The sequence below is a fragment of the Oryctolagus cuniculus genome, chromosome 9 (genome assembly GCF_964237555.1).
Source record: "Oryctolagus cuniculus chromosome 9, mOryCun1.1, whole genome shotgun sequence".
In the NCBI taxonomy this organism is placed as follows: domain Eukaryota; kingdom Metazoa; phylum Chordata; class Mammalia; order Lagomorpha; family Leporidae; genus Oryctolagus; species Oryctolagus cuniculus.
This window is the reverse complement of record NC_091440.1, coordinates 35,217,658-35,239,465: the sequence shown is the minus strand read 5'-3', so window position 1 is coordinate 35,239,465 and position 21,808 is coordinate 35,217,658. Positions and strand designations below refer to the sequence as shown.

Sequence of the window (21,808 nt, the reverse complement as noted above, 5' to 3'; positions counted from 1 at the left end):
TAAAACTGAATCTTAATGAAGAACAGGATGGGAAAGGGAGTAGGACATGGGACGGGATGGGGGGTGGGAGGTGGGTTGGGGGAAAGACCCAATATATTCCCAAAGTTGTACCTATGAAATTTGCATTTATTAAATAAAAGCTTTTTAAAAAATCCTACTAGCAAAAGGAAAATAAAAGCATCTACACTATATAGTTTCTGTCCCAGTCTCGAGGTTTTTTACTGAAATTGGCAAAAGAACTAGAATTCAAAAATTTAGGAGTATACTGAACAAACTAAGCAAATAAACAAAAGAGCTGGCAGACTCATGTCATGAAAAAGCCCACAGGGGCCTCTGACATTCATTTTAAAAGCAGCAACATTAAGAGTCACCATTTACTGACCACTTACTATGGCTCAAGCTCTAAGTACATTAGCTGCATCATCTCATTGAAGTCTCATGCAACCCTCTGAGGAAGCTGTACTTACCCCTCTTTAATAGAGGAAGAAACTGAGACACAGGAATTTCAAGTAATTTGGCCAAGGTCATAAAGCTACTAAGTGATAGAACCAGTAGCCAACCTAGAGTCTAAACTCAATCATTTTGGCATGAAATCCCATTAAATAAAGAGTATATCAATAACACCTTTCTATCTCCATCATCATTGCACACTATAATATTTATCTTATGTTAATCAGACCATTATTAATGTGTGTTATAAAACAAATTCCTGTTAATAGCACTCATCACTATCAACAGTTCAAAAATACCCTCCAATTGTATACTTATTTCAATTAAACATGTACAAGCATATTGCTTTCTGGTAGTTAGTATATATCCTGTAGAGGCTTTGCTCCTCCTGGGTTGTCCTTCCACATGAGTGATCCATTCCTTAGTCATTAATAATTCAGTTTTTGGTTTCTGCCTTCGAAGTCCCATACACAACCAGGCAGGATATCTAGAGTGCTTAGCATTGAAGCAGTCTTGATAGATTTCTAAGCCACTATGCATAGTGTGTAGGTTTGGCTGCACTGTTATCCCCAGTGTAGTGCTTCCTACAACCACATGTAATCAGCCTTCCAGTTCCAACTAAATTAATGGAATGAAATGTTCCACGTTGGAAAAGAACACTTTGAGAAGTTAAAGCAAAGCCACCACAATTTAATCTTCTGTTAAAACTCTCATATTCTGCTTCAACACTAAAGGCTTTTATATTTCATGAAGATGGTACATTCAAGCTATTCAAAATACTGAGCTTATTTCTATGATATTGTCACATGAGGAAGTCACTGCAAATCAGGAATGTTGCTCACTGGTATAATCCTTTTTAAGGCAAGTTCTTTAAGTTTTATTTACTAATTTTTATTTATTTGAAAGATGGAGACAGAACCTCACAACTGCTGGCTGATTCCCCAGCCTGCACACATCTGGGGATGGACCTGACCAGATTGGTCAGGTCTCCCCTGTGGGTGGCAAAGGCTCAATAGCTTGCTTTGCCCACTGCACACTAGCAGGAAGCTGGATCAGAAGCAGAACATGGGCCTGAACCCAGGCTTGCAACAGGGTATATGGGGATCTTAACCACTATAACCATAACCCTGAACTGAGCCCATTCCCTTTCAATAGCCTGGAGCTCAGTGAGGTGTGGCTAGCTCTTGTGCTTAGGCTGTTCATTCTGCATACCAGACAGAACATAATCTAACATAATTTGACAACTGCTACTGCATTAGTGTCATGATTTTCACCATTCCCTCACCAACTCAATCAGGACCAAGAAACACAGCTATCTGGAGGAATGACATCCAAATCCAAAGTTTGATTTATGAATTTGCTACACTCAGTATTCACTGCACAAAGGTCTGAGGCTACACCCAGTCCAGCTGCAATGCAATGTTCCCGGTTTATGTTACAAAATAACCACAGCTTAAAAACAAGGATAATGGTGATGAAAAACACCTTCTCTGTCTTCTCTGTCTTAAGTCTTCATTGAAAAACTAACAGAGTTGCTGAGGAGGAGGAGAAGGAAGAAGAAAAGTGGGTTATTGCAGCAAATTGAATTGCTATGTCAAGTCTGGCCTGAAGCTGTCCTACATTTATATTAAATCTAGTTTCTAAGGTGGAGAAGTTACAGGCATGAATCACTCAGACATCCTTGAAAACAAGCTGCTGCAGGGAGCAGAGTTAACCAACAGCCTCAGGTACTGTACTCTTTGGATCCATGAGGCCATCGGTCTCCTGGGATGCTACCTACCAAAAGGCATGATGCAAGTGTGAATGCTAGCCTGTTCCTGCCCACTGTAGGATTCTTTCAAAGGCAACCTCAGCTTGGGGAGGCCCCTGGTCTGGCTCAAACTCTCTCAAAGTTGTACTATAATCCAGACCCTTCCCACCCAACCCTTCCTCTTCCTTGTCCCCTTTCATAGGGATCACACTTGTGCCATGTCTGAGGATTCTCCCTGTCTATGCTTGCTTTTCCTCTACTTTATGTTTCACAGCTTTCCTTTAATTAGTTCCTTTGTATATCTAATGCTATCTTGTCATCTATTACTTGGAAGACCTAAGGGATTTTTCTGTTAGTTCTGGCCAAAACACTCTGTCTTAAGTAGGATATGGACTTTGCTGCTGTTAGGATACAGTCACAGGAACTGAGGAAAGAAGTTTATTTCTCACTTAAACAATATCCAACTGTAAGGAACTGATGTGGCAGTTCTTGGGGTCAGGCATCCAGGATATTTCTACACTGTAGCTCCATCATTCTCAATACATAGTCTCCAACATATGATCAATGTGACAACCTTTCATGTTCCCCCCACCACACGTGCATTCTACATAGCAAGCTGGAAGTGGGGTGGGGAGGGTGTAGAAGGAACAAGGGCAAGGCTTGGCCTTTCCTTTTAATTTTGGTCCCAAAGTTTCACTTATCTCTGAAGTTCAAATGGCCACATCTTGCAGAAATGGAGCCTGTGAAAGTCCCTTTAGTCACCAAGTAAAATTCTACTACCAACTGTACTAGGAAAGAATGGTTACTAGAAAATGACTTTTAGTAGATGCTGGTCATTGTCACAATTAGTACACTATTTGAGATAAGTCAAAATACCAGAGACAAATAGGTTTTGTTTGAAAATTATTCAAAAGCTTCAATGACTATAAGTTAGTATTAGACAAAAATTTCAAAACAAACAAGATTAAAAAACGTGACTAAATCCATTGCTGAGCTTTTTTTTTTATGTAGTCTTGGGATACTCACTGTTTTCTATTGCCATGCATAGCTTTTTTTTTTTTTAACTTTTATTTAATGAATATAAATTTCCAAAGTGCAACTTATGGATTACAATGGCTTCCCCCCTATACCATCCCTCCCACCCGCAACCCTCCCCTTTCCCACTCCCTCTCCCCTTCCATTCACATCAAGATTCATTTTCGATTATCTTAATATACAGAAGATCAGCTTAGTATACACATGCATAGCTTTTTAAAAGATAATAATCATTAAGAATATGGTGGAACTTTGTGATAATTACTTATCCCTATAAAGCCAATAACCACAAAATCAGGAACTGTCAATAATTCATGGGCCACACTCTGCAAAATAGTGGCATAAATAGATTAATTTTAGAACTAAGACATTTAAAAGGAAAGAAAGAAGGGAGAAAAGAAAAAGTCAGCACCTGGAATTGACATCTCCATGTCCTAGTTGCCCATGTTGCCCATATCCAAATGTATAGACATCTCCATTTTCCATTAAGACCACTGAAATCAAAACATACACCTTGAGTTTTTCATTATATGCATTTTGTATTTACAACACAACTATATTGAAAGCAGTGTAAATTTCACTTATTTTTAAAGAGGCATTAAAAATAGGAAATGGAAACACATACAAAATTTATAATAACGAAAAATATAATTTTAATGCTTGGAAATATTTTTATAAGTCTAAAAATAAATGCTTTTCATAATACATACATAGATCTTACAAATACCATTTAATAACACTAGTACTTTATAACACTGGTTCAAGTCACCTATAAAATCTTAACAAAAAGTATTATACCTGAAATATTGTTATCACATCTTGGATAATGATAAGTGACTTGGAGCTATACACAATTATGTATGACTGTATGACACCTATCAAAATGGTAGGATGTTATCTCTATCAGTAACATCAAATAACATATTGAATCTCAAGAAAGAATTTAACATTTTTTTTTCTTATTAGTGATCAAAATGGTATAACCTAAGCTACTGAACTCAAATGTTAATAACTGTTAAGAATGTAATTATTTTATACATTTTAAGATAAAGAAATTTGTTGATGCACATTTCTCACTGAACATTAATAAAATATAGGGTGAGCCATGTTATAAAAGCCATAGCATTCTAGAACAGAAAAGAGTTTCTGAGATTACTTCATCCTCAGGAATTTCCAGAGTTGACTGTAAAAGAAGCCTGCCTAAAATCAGAACAGAAATCAGTTCTCTGGATAAATACACTAACTATTCTTTTTTTTTTTTTTTTTTTTTTTTTGACAGGCAGAGTGGACAGTGAGAGAGAGAGACAGAGAGAAAGGTCTTCCTTTTGCCGTTGGTTCACCCTCCAATGGCCGCCGCGGCCGGCGCGCTGCGGCCGGCGCACCGCGCTGATCCGATGGCAGGAGCCAGGAGCCAGGTGCTTTTCCTGGTCTCCCATGGGGTGCAGGGCCCAAGCACCTGGGCCATCCTCCACTGCACTCCCTGGCCACAGCAGAGAGCTGGCCTGGAAGAGGGGCAACCGGGACAGAATCCGGCGCCCCGACCGGGACTAGAACCCGGTGTGCCGGCGCCGCTAGGCGGAGGATTAGCCTAGTGAGCCGCGGCGCCGGCCAATACACTAACTATTCTATCATATCATAGTTTTTTACAAAAGATCTATAATCAATATGAAGCTCTTACTGATTTAGGAGATACTGCCACATACTGCTTTAATACATAATTAATGACTAGGTTCATCAAAACTAAACAGCTAAGGTATTTAGCACAATTGTAAAAATGCAATTATACCCTAAAGTTCCAGCTGCTACCTGAATGGTGAAATCCACAGCTGACTTGTATTGCTCGGAGCTCACAGTCAAATCTCACAGAGCCTGGAGGGTATGTTGTGATTTTGCTTGCATCCTTTTCTCCTCTTTCTCCACTTCCATCTGTAAGTGTTATAATTTATAATTAAGCTATTATTCATCTTCAAAATAAAATTTTAAATCAGTTTACTAGGAAAAGAATTAGAGAAAAATGTTAAAAGGAATTAAGCAAGAAGAGTCTGTAGCTGTTAAAAGTGATAGATAAAGAATCTACCTGCAAAGAAGCAATTTCAAATAGACAGTTTTGCAGATATTGCTAAACCAATAAAAAAAAAATGTAAGATGTGGTTATAGATAAAAACTATGAAGCTCACCAGCTATATAATGAAAATGCGTCATTCAGTTATAGAAATAAAATTTTAAATGAAAAATTTTAAGTTCACATGGAAAATTTAGTTTGCATTAAAAAACTGCATGCAGAGTCACTTAACAATTACTTTAAACTTAGTGATACTGTTAGTACTAGCCATTTTTAAAAAGCATTTCTACACTCAACTGAACTAGTATTGAAAAAAACATATGGAGACATTTAAAAGGAAATGTATTCAGGAGTTGTAGTTGGGTAGCCTACTCTCACTTATTTTTCCTGTCCCACCTTGCCTTTCAGACTTTCTGCTGTGGGCTTCCTCCCCGTCCCAACCACTACCCTCAGTAGTGGCTCTGCTTTCACTCCTTTCCTCCATCCTTCTTTTTATTATTCCCTCCATGAAGCTTGCTTCAGGCCATCTCTCCAGTCCTGGTTTCTACACTTGACTTTGAATTTTCTCACATTCTATTCATAGCAGCAAAAAACACATCCACAATATAAAACCTTTAGCTAGGAATGTATAATTAAGGAAGAAAGCATACTTTCCCTAAACAAAATCTATGCATTACTAAAATCTGACTTTCATATCATCTTTGCACCCCGAATAAATATAAATCTGGAAGAAATTTCAAAAAGTCAGCAAGTCAGGGCTGGTGCTGTGGCATAGTGGGAAAAAGCTGCTGCCTGCAGTGCTGGCATCCCACATGGGCAACGGTTCGAGTCCTGGTTGCTCCGCTTCCAATCCAGCTCCCTGTTAATGTGCCTGGGAAAGCAGTAGAAGATGGTCCAAATCCTTGGGTCCCTGAACCCATGTGGGGGACCCAGAAGAAGCTCCTGGCTCCTGGCTTTGGATAGGCCCAGCTCCAGCCATTGTGGCTATTTGGGGAGTGAACCAGCGATAGAAGACCTACCTCTCTCTATCTCTCTCTCTCTCTGCCTCTGCAACTCTGGCTTTCAAATAAATAAATAAATAAATCTTTAAAAAAAAAAAAAGTCAGCAAGTCTAAACCACTCTTGGTATAGCAACCTTAAAGAGGTACACATTCTATAAAGACACACATGTGAATCCACAGACACACATTTTTAGTCTGTGTTTTCATTATCCATCTTAGAATGCTAAACAGAATTTCAAAAAATCATTTCATGTTCACTTTTCCTTTCCTTATTATCTAATCTCTAGTAATAACCAACTAAAACAAAATCATCCTAAGTTGTGCTTTCCCTTTCTAAAATGAAATGACTCAATTGTTTCAAAAGTTTTAAACTCTTTATAACACTAGGACAGTAAAACCTCACCAATTCGGAATAACAGAAAGGGTAAGCCCATGTGACTTAGTGAAAAAAGTCTCAAACATAGAACACTTAAGAAAAATTCAGTTTTGTTACGTTTAGGCAGTACAGATGATAGATTAAAACAAATGCTACAATAAATAAAATGTGGTCACCTACATTATATTTCAAAATATGTCAATATTACATAAAAATGTACCAAAAACATAAAAGTCCTTTAACATACAAGAATTAACCGCTGGACCCAGAGGTTGAAGGCACGTTGAAGGAATCCTTCATTTCTTGAGCCCTTGGTTTGAAAAGCTAGTGATTTTAGACAGGTTTCCCCTTAAAAGTATGACCCTGAAAATTCAGAGGAAGAAATTACTTTGAATTTCTTTACTCAAAAAATATCACAAATACTGCATCTGCCATATCATAAATTCTGAATTAGTGAGAGGTTTTACTATAATAGGATAAAGAATAAGATTTCTGCTAAATTATCTAATGTGGGTTTGGCAAATTAAATAAAAAAAAACAAAGCAAAAACACAATCACAACTTTCAGCTTCATTTTATCACATAAAATGCACTCTTAATTTGAAGACTCCTCATCTTGGAAAGCCAGGGGGACGGTAAAGCATATGTGACAGCCTACACTAAAGCATTACAGTACTTTCCAAGGGCTACCTAAATAAGACACGAGATGTAAACATTTTACAGTTTTATCTCAGTTAATACCAACCTATTAAAGTCAAACCTTATTTAACAGAGAAAATAAATTGTGCTCATATAATACTGTCAGACTTAACTAAATTATCAAGTATCATTCTATTTTGCATAAATGTATTGATGCCTCCTTACAATTTTTTACCTTGAATTTAGCATTCTGTCCCTAGTTGAGTTGCGAATTAAGCACACATACAAATCCCACAACAGAAACAGTGTCAGGGAAGGAGAAAAAAGAATTCTAGTAATTTACTTTGTAAAAATCATACTAACCCAAACAGTAATAGCTATTATTTAGAGATTAAAATTATACTAGAAACATGATATTCAAGTTCATCTAAACATCTGCATCTATCTACAATAGTTTCTCAATTATTATAAATGAGGAAAATATTATAAATAAAAAATATGGGTGAGGTATTTGAACACTATCAGCAACAATTGCAGATTTCAATATATGTATGTATGTGTGTGAAAGTATGTATATATATCCTGTATTTGATGTAAAAAAAATTTTGTACAATTTCCAAAATTTAGAAATTTAGAAGCGTGTATCAAAGTAATAAATAGCCAACAATTTAGGGCAAATTCAAGAATAGCCAACTGAAATTCACAAAATTAATTCTGCTCATGTTTGTTATTCAGTAAAGCCTTAATGAGCAGCAATAAAACTTCATCTCAGATTTGCAGTAAAAATAGTTGGGTCTGAATAGTCTTGCAATAGTAATTTAAGTATAGCCGGCGCCGTGGCTCAATAGGCTAATCCTCCACCTTGCGGCGCCGACACACCGGGTTCTAGTCCCGGTTGGGGCGCCGGATTCTGTCCCGGTTGCCCCTCTTCCAGGCCAGCTCTCTGCTATGGCCAGGGAGTGCAGTGGAGGATGGCCCAGGTGCTTGGGCCCTGCACCCCATGGGAGACCAGGAAAAGCACCTGGCTCCTGGCTCCTGCCAGGATCAGCGCGGTGCGCCGGCTGCAGCGGCGGCCATTGGAGGGTGAACCAGCGGCAAAAGGAAGACCTTTCTCTCTCTGTCTCTCTCTCTCACTGTCCACTCTGCCTGTCAAAAAAAAAAAAAAAAAAAAATAGTAATTTAAGTATAAATATATATATATATATTCCTCAATATGAATATGTTCCTATGTACCTATATATCATCTAAAACTAAAACTATTAGTATCTCCTAGCTATATTACTTTAGGAGATATGGATCTAAAATGTTGTGCATATGTTGTGCATAGTATTTTTGTAAACATACAGAGAAAAGAGAATTCGCTATCCATGTGACTTTTTAAGTTAAATTATTGCTCCAATCTGTATTTTGTTAGGGTAATCCTCATCATGCAAGTCTATCATAAACACAGTTAAGCACTTTAAGCAAAATTGTTAAAACAAAATAGCAGGAGAGCAAGACAGAATACAATTTTGCCCTACATTACACACTGTAGAAAGCTGAAATACCACAGTGGATAAGCATGGAATCCTGGCTTTGCCACTGGCTGGTTGTGTGACAAGTGGACAATGGCCTTTTTAAGTCTTAGCCTTCCCATCTACACGAAAGCAACAACATTGTATATCTTACAAGGTCCTTATGAGGACCAAGTGAAATGATTTATAAAAAGTGTTCCATCAATATTCACTACTGTTGCTTTTTTATAACCAATAATACAATAATCTTATGACATAGGTATCATTTTCCCATTTTTACAGATGAGAAAACTAAGCCATAAGGGGTTCAATAAGTAAACTAAATAAGGGATGATGTGGCCATTCATAAATGGTAACCACAAAGTTGGAGATTGCTTATAAGTAAGGCTCATACTTTTCTGCCACAAAATGGTTGACAGCATTAATCTTTTTTGTAAAATTACATTAATTACACATTTAAGAAATCTCAGATTTTGTACCTTTAGGATAATTCTAAAAGAGAAAGCAAAGAATTCAATTTAGAGAATTAAAGCTAGTATTCATGAAGGATTCCTATATACAAAAACTATATATATTTATATATATGTATATATACACATACACACATTACATATATAATCTTAATTTAATCTCCATAGTGGCATGATCACTTTTTAATTAATATTCTGGTTTTTAAAATATAGACACCAAAATCAAAGAGATTAACAAATTTATCCATTGCCATGCAGTTCTAGTAAATGATTAATTTATAATTAAAACTGAGGCCTGATTCCGAAGGCTATAATATTTCCATTACATCACACTATTCTCCAACAGAAAACAGGTGCAAAATACACTCAGACATTTATCAGTTTGCCTTAGGATTTTCACATTAGCCATTCTGAAATAGATTTCAAAAAGACTGGACTAACTAGGTATCACATATTAAAAACTTTTTCTGTGCAAGCCACTGCGTAGTTGAAACAAATGTTAATCAAAGTATTTATTTGAAATATAATGGTCACATTTTAGAATAGCATACTATATGTATGCTATATGCAATTCTACTTATTGATTTAGCCCTTTGTTCTCTAATTTGCTGTTAGCAAAAATGTTCCTCTATAGGATGGATTTCATGACCTTCTCTGAACTCTTTCCAATTAGTCAGAAGCTCTCCAATTTTCCATCTTAGAACTCACTCGTTAACAATAAACTCACAGTTTTTAACCCTCCTCACAGCTTTGCAAATAGTCATAGTGTAGAAACTTTTAACAATTATCATCCTACAATCTGTTCCAACAACAGAAATAATCTAAGACAGAAAGCAGCATTTAATATTGTGAACTTCTCAATGGATAAACTGTAAAACAGAGTGGAAAAAAATGAAATACACATACAAAAATATATTTACTAGACTATGAAAAATGGAATATGTAGTAAGAAAAAAGGCACCAAATAGATGATTAAATGATAGGACAGTGATTAGAAAGGATTAGTGAGTGGAGAGGAATTAGTCAGAAATAAATGAATAATCTACATAAAATAAACAAGTATCCACTTAACAAATCATAACTTACATTGTAAATTCATTTTGGGAGTAATGAGATCAAATTATCACTCTGCAAAGTCACAAAATCTGATAAAAATTAGTCCTGCACTATAATACTAAAAAAAAGTAGGTTCTTCCAAAGTGATTGCTTCATGTGTACAAAGAACCTTTTTATAAAGAAACCTCATGGAAATAAAAATTGAATTATGGCTAATGATTGCTGAAAAACTTATATAGCTAATCATTAAATTATATTGGAAAATTTGCTTTAAATTTGTAAAACTGGTCTTCATTTACCATTTCATTTAAAAACCTGGGAAAAATAAAGCTGCTAGTCCATAAGACATTAACAAGGAACTAGAAAAGTTTTATTAAGTAGTTTTATGAAATGTGAGTATTTAACCTCAGGTAGTTTTGGGAAAATTACACTTTGATATAAATCGGAAGAAGCACATTTAGAATATCTGTTTTAATACTGGCATATTGGCCAGCGCCGCGGCTCACTAGACTAATCCTCCGCCTGTGGTGCCGGCACCCTGGGTTCTAGTCCCGGTTGGGGCGCTGGATTCTGTCCCGGTTGCTCCTCTTCCAGTCCAGCTCTCTGCCTGGTCCGGGAGTGCAGTGGAGGATGGCCCAAGTGCTTGGGCCCTGCACCCTCATGGGAGACCAGGGGGAAGCACCTGGCTCCTGGCTTCAGATCAGGACAGCGCACTGGCCGCAACGCACCGGCCGTAGCGGCCACTTGGGGGGTGAACCAATAGAAAAGGAAGACCTTTCTCTCTTTCTCTCTCACTGTCTAACTCTGCCTGTCAAAGAAAAAAAAACTGGCATATTAAAAATCATAAAAGAACACATATTCTGGCAACAATCATACTAATTTACCTTGCATGCCCCAAATATTCTTTCTTGGATTTTAAACATTTATGGCATTAATAGATAGCTTGGCAAATAAAGGAATCACAAATTTATCATGGCTAATTATGTTGTATTTAAAACACTCTTGATTTTTATTTCTTCAGAATATATTTTTCCTCTATTTGTGCTTTACTAAAAACAGAGGTTTTGTCTTTTGTTTTTGCTATGCATGGCAAGCTAAGAAATGCTAATAAAAGTCAAGTTGACTCGGGGTCGGCAATGTGGCATAGCGGATATCTCATATGGGCACCAGTTCGAGTCTCAGCTGGTTGTTCCTCTTCCAATTCAACTCCCTGCTAACGCCCCTGAGAAAGCAACGGAAGATGGCCCAAGTGCTTGGGCTCCCCGCTACCCACATGGGATACCAGGAAGGAGCTCCTGGGTCTTAGCTTTAGATCGGCCCAGATTCGGCTGTTGCAGCCATTTGGGCAAGACAACCAGTGGATGAAAGATTCTCTCTCTCCCTCTCTCTCTCTCCCTCTCTCTCTCTCCCTCTGTCACTCTGCCTTTTAAATAAATCTTTAAAAAAAAAAGCTAATTAATCCTATACTGCATATATACTATTACTGTATGTGATAGCTTTTAAAAACTAGGTTCTATGTTTTTGCAGTAAAGAAAAAATAACATACAAACATGAATTAGATTAATTTTTCTATATGAAAGCTGTGTTTTTTTTTAATTTATTTTATTTTATTTTTTTTTACAGGCAGAGTGGACAGTGAGAGAGAGAGACAGAAAGAAATGTTTCCTTTGCCGTTGGTTCACCCTCCAATGGCCGCCGTGGCCGGCACGCTGCGGCCGGCGCACCGCACTGATCCGATGGCAGGAGCCAGGTGCTTTTCCTGGTCTCCCATTGGGTGCAGGGCCCAAGCACCTGGGCCATCCTCCACTGCACTCCCTGGCCACAGCAGAGGGCTGGCCTGGAAGAGGGGCAACCGGGACAAAATCCAGCGCCCCTACCGGGACTAGAACCCGGTATGCCGGCGCCGCTAGGCGGAGGATTAGCCTAGTGAGCCGCGGCGCCGGCCCGAAAGCTGTGTTTTTAAAAGTTCATATTCTACTTTTCAGGGCTTATCTTGGGCATTGAAGAATATAGTGGCTGTGTACCAGCAATGAAAAGCCCCTGGTTAACATGCCAGTTTCAAGACAGAATTGATATATAAATTTATAATTTCTTTAAATGAAATTCTTTCCTGATGTTAGCTGACCCAAAGATAGTGGCTTAACAGAAAACAAGCATGCTTTACAACATTTAGAACTAGCCCCTCACAAATTTGGTGGAAGAGGCCAGAGAACTACAGGAGGCCTACATGATTCACACTTTGCTTACCCCTGCTTACACATGACCCTCAAATGTCAAATATTTATACATTCATGTATGTTGTATATATAATGTAGCACATTAAAATAGTAAAAAACTATAAAGGCAGTCTTTGCAGTTTATATACTGAATTTAGTAACTTTGTTAAATCTAGAGCATATAAACACCTTCTTATTCGCTCCCCCACTAAAAAACCAAAATAAACCCTAAAGACTGAAAAATGACAGATCACAGTCACCTAACAGCAGATAATAAAGGACGAAAAATAAAAAGCAGTGCTTATTTTTTTCCACTTTCCCTTAACTTCATGAAAATTGAAAGGAAATGGAAGATTACAAAATGTTTTCTTTATAGAAGTTTAACAACAACAAAAATTGAAACAAGAAGCATGCTAGTCACTGACCAACAGTACCACTTTCAGCATGTTCTTTCTCCTCAGGCTACATAACAACGACAGAAGCAAAGTAGAAGAACCGAGTTTGTGCGTTTCCCATAGATGAAATTCGAATGAGTGGAGAAGCTGGGAAAGTACCCCACCTCATTGATAAGGAAGACCAAATACCTTTGTGCTTGTCCCGTTTATGCTTTAGCTGTGCTGGATGGGATCTGAGTCTGGCTAGAGCCTGTTCTCGATGGTTCATAAAAATAGGACCAGCAAATACAAGGGGGCCTGAGGAGAAACATTTCGTATGTGCATAGAAAAGCTCACAAGATGAACACACTACAATGAACAAAATAATTCAAACTAAAATATATAAAAATTTATTCTTAATTGCTTTGGACATTATACTTTCTTCCAAATTCCCCACCACCAAACATAACCGATTCATCCTCTACAAACAAGTTAATACCTTATAATATATAAAGTACAAATCTCATCTTTTATACTTATAAAATTATTGAGCAGTGACTAGTTTCAAACAGATAATAAGCTCAATTCAAATAAATTATCTTACAATTTTTAAAAATCATATACATTTAATCTGAGTAATCCATATAAATCACTGAAAAGAAACATCTTATTGAAATACCAAAAACCAACTAGTGTTAAATTAATTATTAAGCTTTAACAAGATCTTCCAGGTTTACTGTCTGAGTCAATCTTGCAATACAACCAAGATTAAAATGTTACTGACATGTTGTAACAGAGGTTAAGGGAAACCAGTTGATCAAAAACAAAGGAAAAATTTAAACTTTCTATGGCCCTGTGTGTGTGCAGAAACCAAGACAACCACAGCTTGACATTGACAGTAAACAGTATCCAAGTAACATTTTAGAAGACCATTAACCATGTTTCATTAAACCATTTCTTTCTTAAGTATCATAAGGACACATATATACATACACAAATATATTCCCACACAAATTAGTTCTTGCAACTTACTTAGTATTTAAGGAACAAAATCTGCAGTCAAATTATTTCAACAAAATTTAAAAAATCACTTCTTCCCATTAACATTTTTCTTGGGGAAAACAGAAATTTAACTTGAACCTTAAATTTTTGATTTTTTTTCCTTACAGAACAGAATTAGTTTCCCTGAGTTTTAGCAACATTGAAAATGCCTTCCTCTGGCCTCAGAATCAGCCCTTAAGGCATTCAGATCTGGCTGAAAAAAACCTTGAGTATTTCAGGCATGGAAAGCCAAGACACTCTGGCAAAAAAAAAAAAAAAAAAAAAAAAAAAAACACACCCTAAATGAAAGATCTCTGTGAGTGAGATCCCAGCAGAAAGAACAGGCCATCAAAGACATCAAAGAAGGAGGTACCTTTCTCTGAAGGGAGGAGAGAACTTCCACTTTGACTATGGCCTTATCTAAATAAGATCAGAGTTGGCAAACTCAAGAGGCCTCCATACATGACAAGTGCCTCGGGTGATTGCTGATGCCATAAACAAGAGTGTCAATTGTTAAGTTAATGACAGGAGTCACTGTGTACTTACTCCCCATGTAGGATCTCTGTCCTCAATGTGTTGTACTATGTGAATTAACGGTATAACTAATACTCAAACAGTACTTTACACTTTGTGTTTCTGTGTGGGTGCAAACTGTGAAAATCTTTACTTAGTATATACTAAGTTGATCTTCTGTATATAAAGATAATTGAAAATGAATCTTGAAGTGAATGGGATGTGTGAGGGAGTGGGAGATGGGAGGGTTGCGGGTGGGAGGGAAGTTATGGGGGGAAAAGCCACTGTAATCCAAAAGTTATACTTTGGAAATTTATATTTATTAAATAAAAGTTTTAAAAAAAGAAAATGCCTTCAAATTTTAAAGCACTCCTAATTTGACAGGTAAGTTACAATTTTTGAAAAAGAAATAATATACAATAAATGGACATTTTTAACTAAAACAAATTTGTTCATGACTTTCAATTGATCTTCAGTGTAATTTTTCCTAATGACAGAACAAATGGAAACTACTGCTTTGTAATAAATTTGACAAATGTTTAATTAACTGCCAATATCTTTCATTAAGTATTAAAATGGGTAAAATAAACCTTTCAATTATGTTTCTAGAAAGACAAAAATGCAAGTAGCACCATTCTATGAAAAAAACAGAATAATATATTCCATGATTCATGTTAATGTAATGTTAACAGAAGAATTAAGTGTTGTTTCCCAAAAATGTGGTACCAATTATTTTCAAGCTAACAGTATATAAATTGAGCTTCATTTCTTTTTTTCTTTCTTTCTTTCTTTTTTTTTTTTTTTTGATAGGCAGAGTTAGAGAGAGAGAGACAGAGAGAAAGGTCTTCCTTCTGTTGGTTCACCCTCCAAATGGCTGCCAGTATCCCATATGGATGCCGGTTCAAGTCTCAGTTGCTTCACTTCCGATCCAGTTTACTGTTATGGCCTGGGAAAGCAGTGGAAGATGGCCCCTGCACCCACGTGAGAGACCCGGAAGAAGCTCCTGGCTCCTGGCTTTGGATAGACAGAGCTCTGGCCATTGTGGCCATTTGGGGAGTGAACCAGTAGATGGAAGACCTCTCTCTCTCTCTCCCTCCCTCCCCTCCCTCCCTTTCTCTCTCTGCCTCTGCTTCTCTGTAACTCTGCTTTCAAATAAATAATAAATCTTTTAAAAAAAAAAAAGATCTATGCCTGGACAGTTGGCATAAAATGGGAATGATCTGAGCAAGCCAGGACAAACACTTACCCCATCTATAGCTCATCACTATGAGACTTTGATTTGACTCATAGGAAGAAAGAAGGAAGGAAAAGTAACAAATATTATTTAGGTTTCCAAATAATAGAATTCTGAAACAGGAATATAAAGATAAGATCATTGACAAACTCATCCATTAGTTACTCTGTAGATTTAGAGTTTTATGGTTAAGAATTCCACTGAGTAAGCACTTCAGTTATTAAGTTAACAGAAGTACCAGACAATCAATCGACCCCATGTAATCTAAAACAAACTAATCACTGACACTACTGAAGATTTGTCAATGAGTACTGTTGATACTTAAGAAGATAAACAAGAAAAATGTTATCTGGAAGATTAATAACATATAAATTTAAAGACAAAAGTTCTAAATTTATCCAAACAAGTAATAAAATTGTCTATGGTTTCAATAACCCATTCTTGTATAGGAGAATCAGAGACTAAATTACAATAGGCCTGAGGCTGACTAAGTGAGGTTACAGTCCAAGGCCTAGGTCCTGAAATTCTGATCAATTTTGAAACAGTCAACACAGACTTGGTAAAGAATGAGACAAGTCAATAAAATGATTTAACATAATCTACTTTAGAAATTTTGAAACATTAACACACAGAAAAGCCAATTACTCAGGAGTATAATGATTAGAATACCAAGCAGAGACCAAGAAACAAAAGACAAATATATGTGGCAGCTGGAACACCAAAAATTTGACATTTGTTTTCCTCATGAGGACAGAGCAAAACTGACGATCTTCTCTACACAACACCAGAGAAGAGCCGCAGAATGTGGTCCATTTCCAGGGCCCTGAACCCAGAAATTTGTTAGGCACAGATGATTCTGACGTAAGAGGCCAGCAGAACAAACTGAACTACACTGACCTAGTGCAGTGACCTAGAGCACTATCAACATCACCCAGAAGGCTGGTTAGGACAACTTTCTGTGCTCTGCTACCCAAATCAACAGGGTGGGGTGGGCCTGAGAACTGGGCTTGCTAACAAGGGCCCAGAGTGATGCTGGCCTCTAAGACAAAAGGCACAGCACCTGACAATGACTTTTCCATCTGCTTAGAGTAAAAATATTGTATAAAAAATTCCTTAAAACTTATCTATATTTTGTAAGAAAGGAAAACTCAAGTTTAATACATAACTCCTATTTTATTTATGAAGTCATGATTATTGGAAAATTCGTAAATATTAATATGCTGGTATTTACTATCAAGCTATTTCCCTATGTAACTGAGTGTATCTCTGCAAATACTTCATTTTATTTATAAAAACTGGTTTTCATATTAAATTCCTTTAAGGGAGTGCTAAGAGGAAATAAATAAGATCAACGAAGTGTCCTATAAGATACTGTTTTTTAATGATTTCATGTAAGTAGTTCCAAAGTCATTGAGTATGATTTTGAAGTTGGACCTTTTAAAAATGGATACATAGTTAGAATTCTTCTTTAAGAATATTTTTATAAAATAAGCAAAACCTAAAAGCAGACAACACTTTTCACAGTACTGTGTTAACTAAAACACATATATAGGAACTATGTCCTCCCTCTGCATGATTCCACAGCAACTATGATGACATTACAAAGAAAGGTTGTGGTTCTTATATGTATACGTTCTGGTTAATTTCAGTACTGCACAAAGCAAGGACCATGGTAACTGAAATCCTTAGTGAAGAACTCAACTGATCAAGAGAAGATATTTATTACATATTCTATTTTAACAAACATGAAGAGGATGATATGAGTACAAAAGAGTTCAACCAAAAAATGGAGATAAGACAAAATTTTGTGCACCAGTAACCTGAACAAAGTGTTCTCACTGAAGTGTCTTTATATATTCACAACTGTACATGAAGCCTACTTTCACAACATATACACAAAAGCTTAGAACCAGTTTGTTTGAAAAAATCAAATACAGGAATATCATTCTTCTTAAAATTTCACTAAGAGGAGTTTCTTAACCTTTATGTGGTTAGAGCTTAAAATTAATATTTTAAAGGTCTATGACACCTTTTAAAATAAATGGTCAAAGAATATTCTGTAGTCATCAAGTTTTGCTGAATTACCAATACATAATTCAATGTTTCTTTACTTTGAGTACTATACATAGAGAATAGCCTATTTTTATAAGAGGAAAAAACAATAACAAGATACACAGCATTTTGTAAGTAAATATCATCATATTGACTGGCTATTCTTTGCAACCCATGAGATTGCTGGAATTTTAAGTCAACTCATATGACTCAATCTAATATCCCCAAACAAAAAAAACACATATTGATAATGTTGATATTAACATTAAGCAAATCATGCCATTAATATAAAAACATTGGTGTCTAATTGTAATTTGTTATAAAGACCCAGAACTTACATACTACCCTATTTCCTAGGAAACACCCTATATATTCATATTATGGAAATAATGTCAGTATACACACTAATTTCATTTAAATATCTCTTAAGGGCAGTGATTTCATTTAAACATAGCCAAACTTAAAAGCCAATATTCACACTGTTTATTAGATGTCATGAAGAAAAACTTGTGTTCTAAACATGTTTTATAATTTAAGTTTAATAAAAAACGAATTTATCATATGTACTATATATTTTAGTACTTATTTCATTTTACACTAAAAAAAGAACAGCTTGAAAAAAGTGCATGTTTGTTAAATGGATAATACGTGAAATATATCTTGTATAGCAAATACCAAATCATTTCTAGTAAGTATTTTTAAAATTCAGTCCCAATGACTACTTCTAATCTAGATTTTTTCCTAGCAGCAAAATAAATCACAGAGCTCTGAAATAATCCATCTTAATCTTAAAAAGAAAAGATTCTATTGGGCAACAATAGTTTTAGTAATTAAAGATGTATCTCAGCTTGTTGGTTGTATACTTTGGAATACCAGTTATAATTTTCAAGCCAAGAAATGATCATAAACAATGAAAAGATAAACACTAAACATATCTTTGCAAATTAAAAAAAATAAAAGAAAAGTACCTTTGGACTTTCCTATTAACTCTTTTTGCAGATAGCTAAAATCAGCTTTTCACAAAACACACACAAAATTATTATTAGTGAGCTGGATTTGAAGGAAGTGTATGGGAACTATGCCTAGCTAATAACAGACCTGAATGACAAAAGACACAGAAATGAAAAAAACACATTCAACTAAATTTTGTTCCTTGGTCAAACAGATGAATCTTAAGTCTGGGTGAAGAATCAAAGTTCCTAGAATCTAATTTTAAAGATTTTTCCATTCATAATATCAGTGATACCTGAGAAAAGGCATATTTTAAATATGGTTGTCTTATGGTATAAAATCCCAATTGAATTAAGTATATCTTATTAGCATAATTTCTAATATCCTGAAGAGTTTCACCCATTATTTACATGATTTGTCAGATGGTTATCAATTTCAAGTGTAATGGTTTCTTAACAAAGCAGCCTAGTCCATGAACTTTTCAGTAGTCTCAGTCTAGGGTAAGAAAATGGGTTTTCATACACTTTTTCTCTGTAGCTACATCTTACCTCTTCCCTCCTCTAGTCTGTGTCTTCTGAGCACACGCTGTCGTTTTTCTTCTTGTCGTAACTGAAGATGTTCTTCAATGTTAACCCCGGGTACTGGAACAGCTAGATGATTAACACAAAACAAAGTCATATAACATATGTTATACAATGTGTTATATAATAGCTATTACAAACCTAAACAAAACTCAAGAAAAACATTGTCCAAAACATCAGATTAGTTTTACTACAAGAATTCTTAGCCAAAAACAAAACAAAACAAAACAAAACAAATCTTGTTCCTTAATGAACTGCCTGTTTCGTTGGTTACCATAGGGATGATACTGACTACTATTATAATATTTAGCATGTATCCAACAGAATTGTGTACACTCCCAGAGTTACTGAGTTGAGGACAAAATGGTTAGTACACTCAACCAACTTACCTAAAAGAAGATCTAAAGGTATCATTTCTTTCACTGCATCGAGAATTCCTCTTTGTCGTGCTTCTTGACCATCCAACTCCCTTGCACAAGCCTTGCAACATCCACACACAGCACATCCTGATTCTCCAGAACCACAACCACAAATCCTTTTAAAAAGAAGAGGTTAAGTGAAATCCTTCCGGTCTGTACTTAAAACTCTATTCTGTGTACACTTCTTTTCCGTATTTGTTAGATTAAATTAAATGAGTCAGTAATGAAAATACCCCCATCAGATAAGGATTTCAATTTTAAAGAAAAGGTATGTACAGAAAACTAATTAAAAACAAGAGTTCATTAATCTCTAATAGATACAATTGGTTTTTTATTTAATGATTTATTTATTTATTTAAAAGGCAGAGAAAAGGAGAGAGGGAAAGGGGAAGAGATCTTCCATCTGATGGTCAATCTCTAAATGGCTGCAATAGCCAGGTCTGGGACATTTCAAAGCCAGGAGCCAGAGAACTCCATCCCAGACCCCAACATGGTTGGCAGGTACCCAAGTATTTAGGCCACCTTCTGTGCTTTAGTAGGAAGCTAGGTGGAAAGCAGAACAGCCGGAACTTGAACCAGCACTCCAATATAGCATGCCAGCATTGTAAGTATGGCTTAATGTGCTGTGCAACAATGCTAGCATCATAACTGGTATATTTCTATAAAAATTACAAATGGATTCTGAGATTGCCAAGGCCCCTATCAACAGTGAATAAAACTTTTCAACTTTAGTGAAGCACAGTAGTATTAGGTGGCCAAGATGGATTGGTTGGCCAAAGAAGCAGCACACACTGCATGCTACAATGGAGGTGTTGGCCACCTTCAGTGAATGAGCAGAACATGTTAACCTCACAATGTCCTTCCCCTTCTTCCGCTTTATATGCAATCAGTTCCCACTCTGCCTTTCCATTGTGTCCAATTTCCTGTTTTTCCTCTTCTTTTTGTCCTTTTTTGTTTGGCATTTGTTTATAACAAATAGAAAGTACACCCCAAGAAGTTGTGGAGAGGGTCAATGAAGAACTAATATGTTAGTCTTGTATTTTGTAAATGTTTCCAGACATCATAGCTTTCATGCCATTCATTAGATCAATCTTTAAAAACTTTGGACAGGCTGGACAGGCCCTTGATTACACTTATATGTAGAGTACAAGAGGAATGATCTATCTGCAACAGTTTGAAAGATGTAGTTAGGCACCTGTGAACTCCTAGCTGTTAAAAACAGGGATATTTTTGTTAGTTTTTTAATATTTATTTGAAAGACGGACTAAGAGAGAGAGAGAGAGAAATGGACAGAGAGGGAGGGTGGGAGGGAAGGATAGAGAGAGAGACAGAGACAGAGAGAGGTCTTCTATCTATTGGATCATTAGTCCAGTGGTTGCAATAGTTGGGGCTAGGCCAGGCCACCAAGAGCCAAGAACTCAATCTGAGTCTCCCACATGGGTTGTAGGGACACAAGCAGTTGGCCAAAAGATTAATAACAATTTGGAGGATCATTTACTAGAGTAAAAACTATGAAACGATAATATGCCCCAATGAACTAATGAATACTATTTTTAAAATAGTGTTTTTATAACACCAGTCTTTCTCAAGCTTTTTCATAACTCATTAAATGAAGCCACTATTATCTGATGCCAAAGCCAAAGATACTACAAGAAAATAAAATCAAAGAAACTTGCAAACCAATATTCTTTATGAATATTAATGAAAAAGTCCTCCGCAAAATACTAACAAATAGAATTCAGCAGAATATTAAAAAAAAATAGACCAAAGTAGAATTTATTCCTGGACTATAACATGTGAAAATTAATATAACATATCAAATTAACAGAATAAAGGGAAAAGGTGATATCAATTAATGTAGAAAGCAATCAAACAAAATTCAATACACTTTCATGATTTTAAAAAACTCAACAAACTGAAAATAGAAGGAAACCACCTCAACATAATAAAAGCCATACATGAAAATCAAGTATCATATTTAACAGTGAAAGGCTGAAAACTTTTCCTCTAAGAGCAAAACTAAGACAAGGGTGACCACTTCTGCCACTTCTATTCAATATGTTACAGAAAGTATA

General features: G+C 36.0%; 1 protein-coding gene across 23 annotated transcripts in view; it reads right to left on the bottom strand.

Annotated features, from left to right (window-relative positions):
* The window catches only part of MYCBP2 (MYC binding protein 2), a 304,484-nt gene that overhangs the window by 187,001 nt on the left and 95,675 nt on the right, over positions 1-21,808 (bottom strand). For 20 of the 23 annotated variants that reach the window (XM_051850575.2, XM_051850577.2, XM_051850583.2 and 17 more), the window contains 5 exons: positions 19,704-19,849; positions 19,282-19,383; positions 13,153-13,260; positions 5,042-5,161; positions 3,648-3,729 (listed from right to left, as the gene is read on the bottom strand). In XM_051850575.2, the coding sequence (XP_051706535.2) occupies positions 3,648-3,729; positions 5,042-5,161; positions 13,153-13,260; positions 19,282-19,383; positions 19,704-19,849 (558 nt within the window). Of the gene's footprint in view, positions 1-3,647; positions 3,730-5,021; positions 5,162-13,152; positions 13,261-19,281; positions 19,384-19,703; positions 19,850-21,808 lie in introns of those variants that run through there. The other 3 variants (XM_051850581.2, XM_070048698.1, XM_051850589.2) reach the window with 2 other exon arrangements.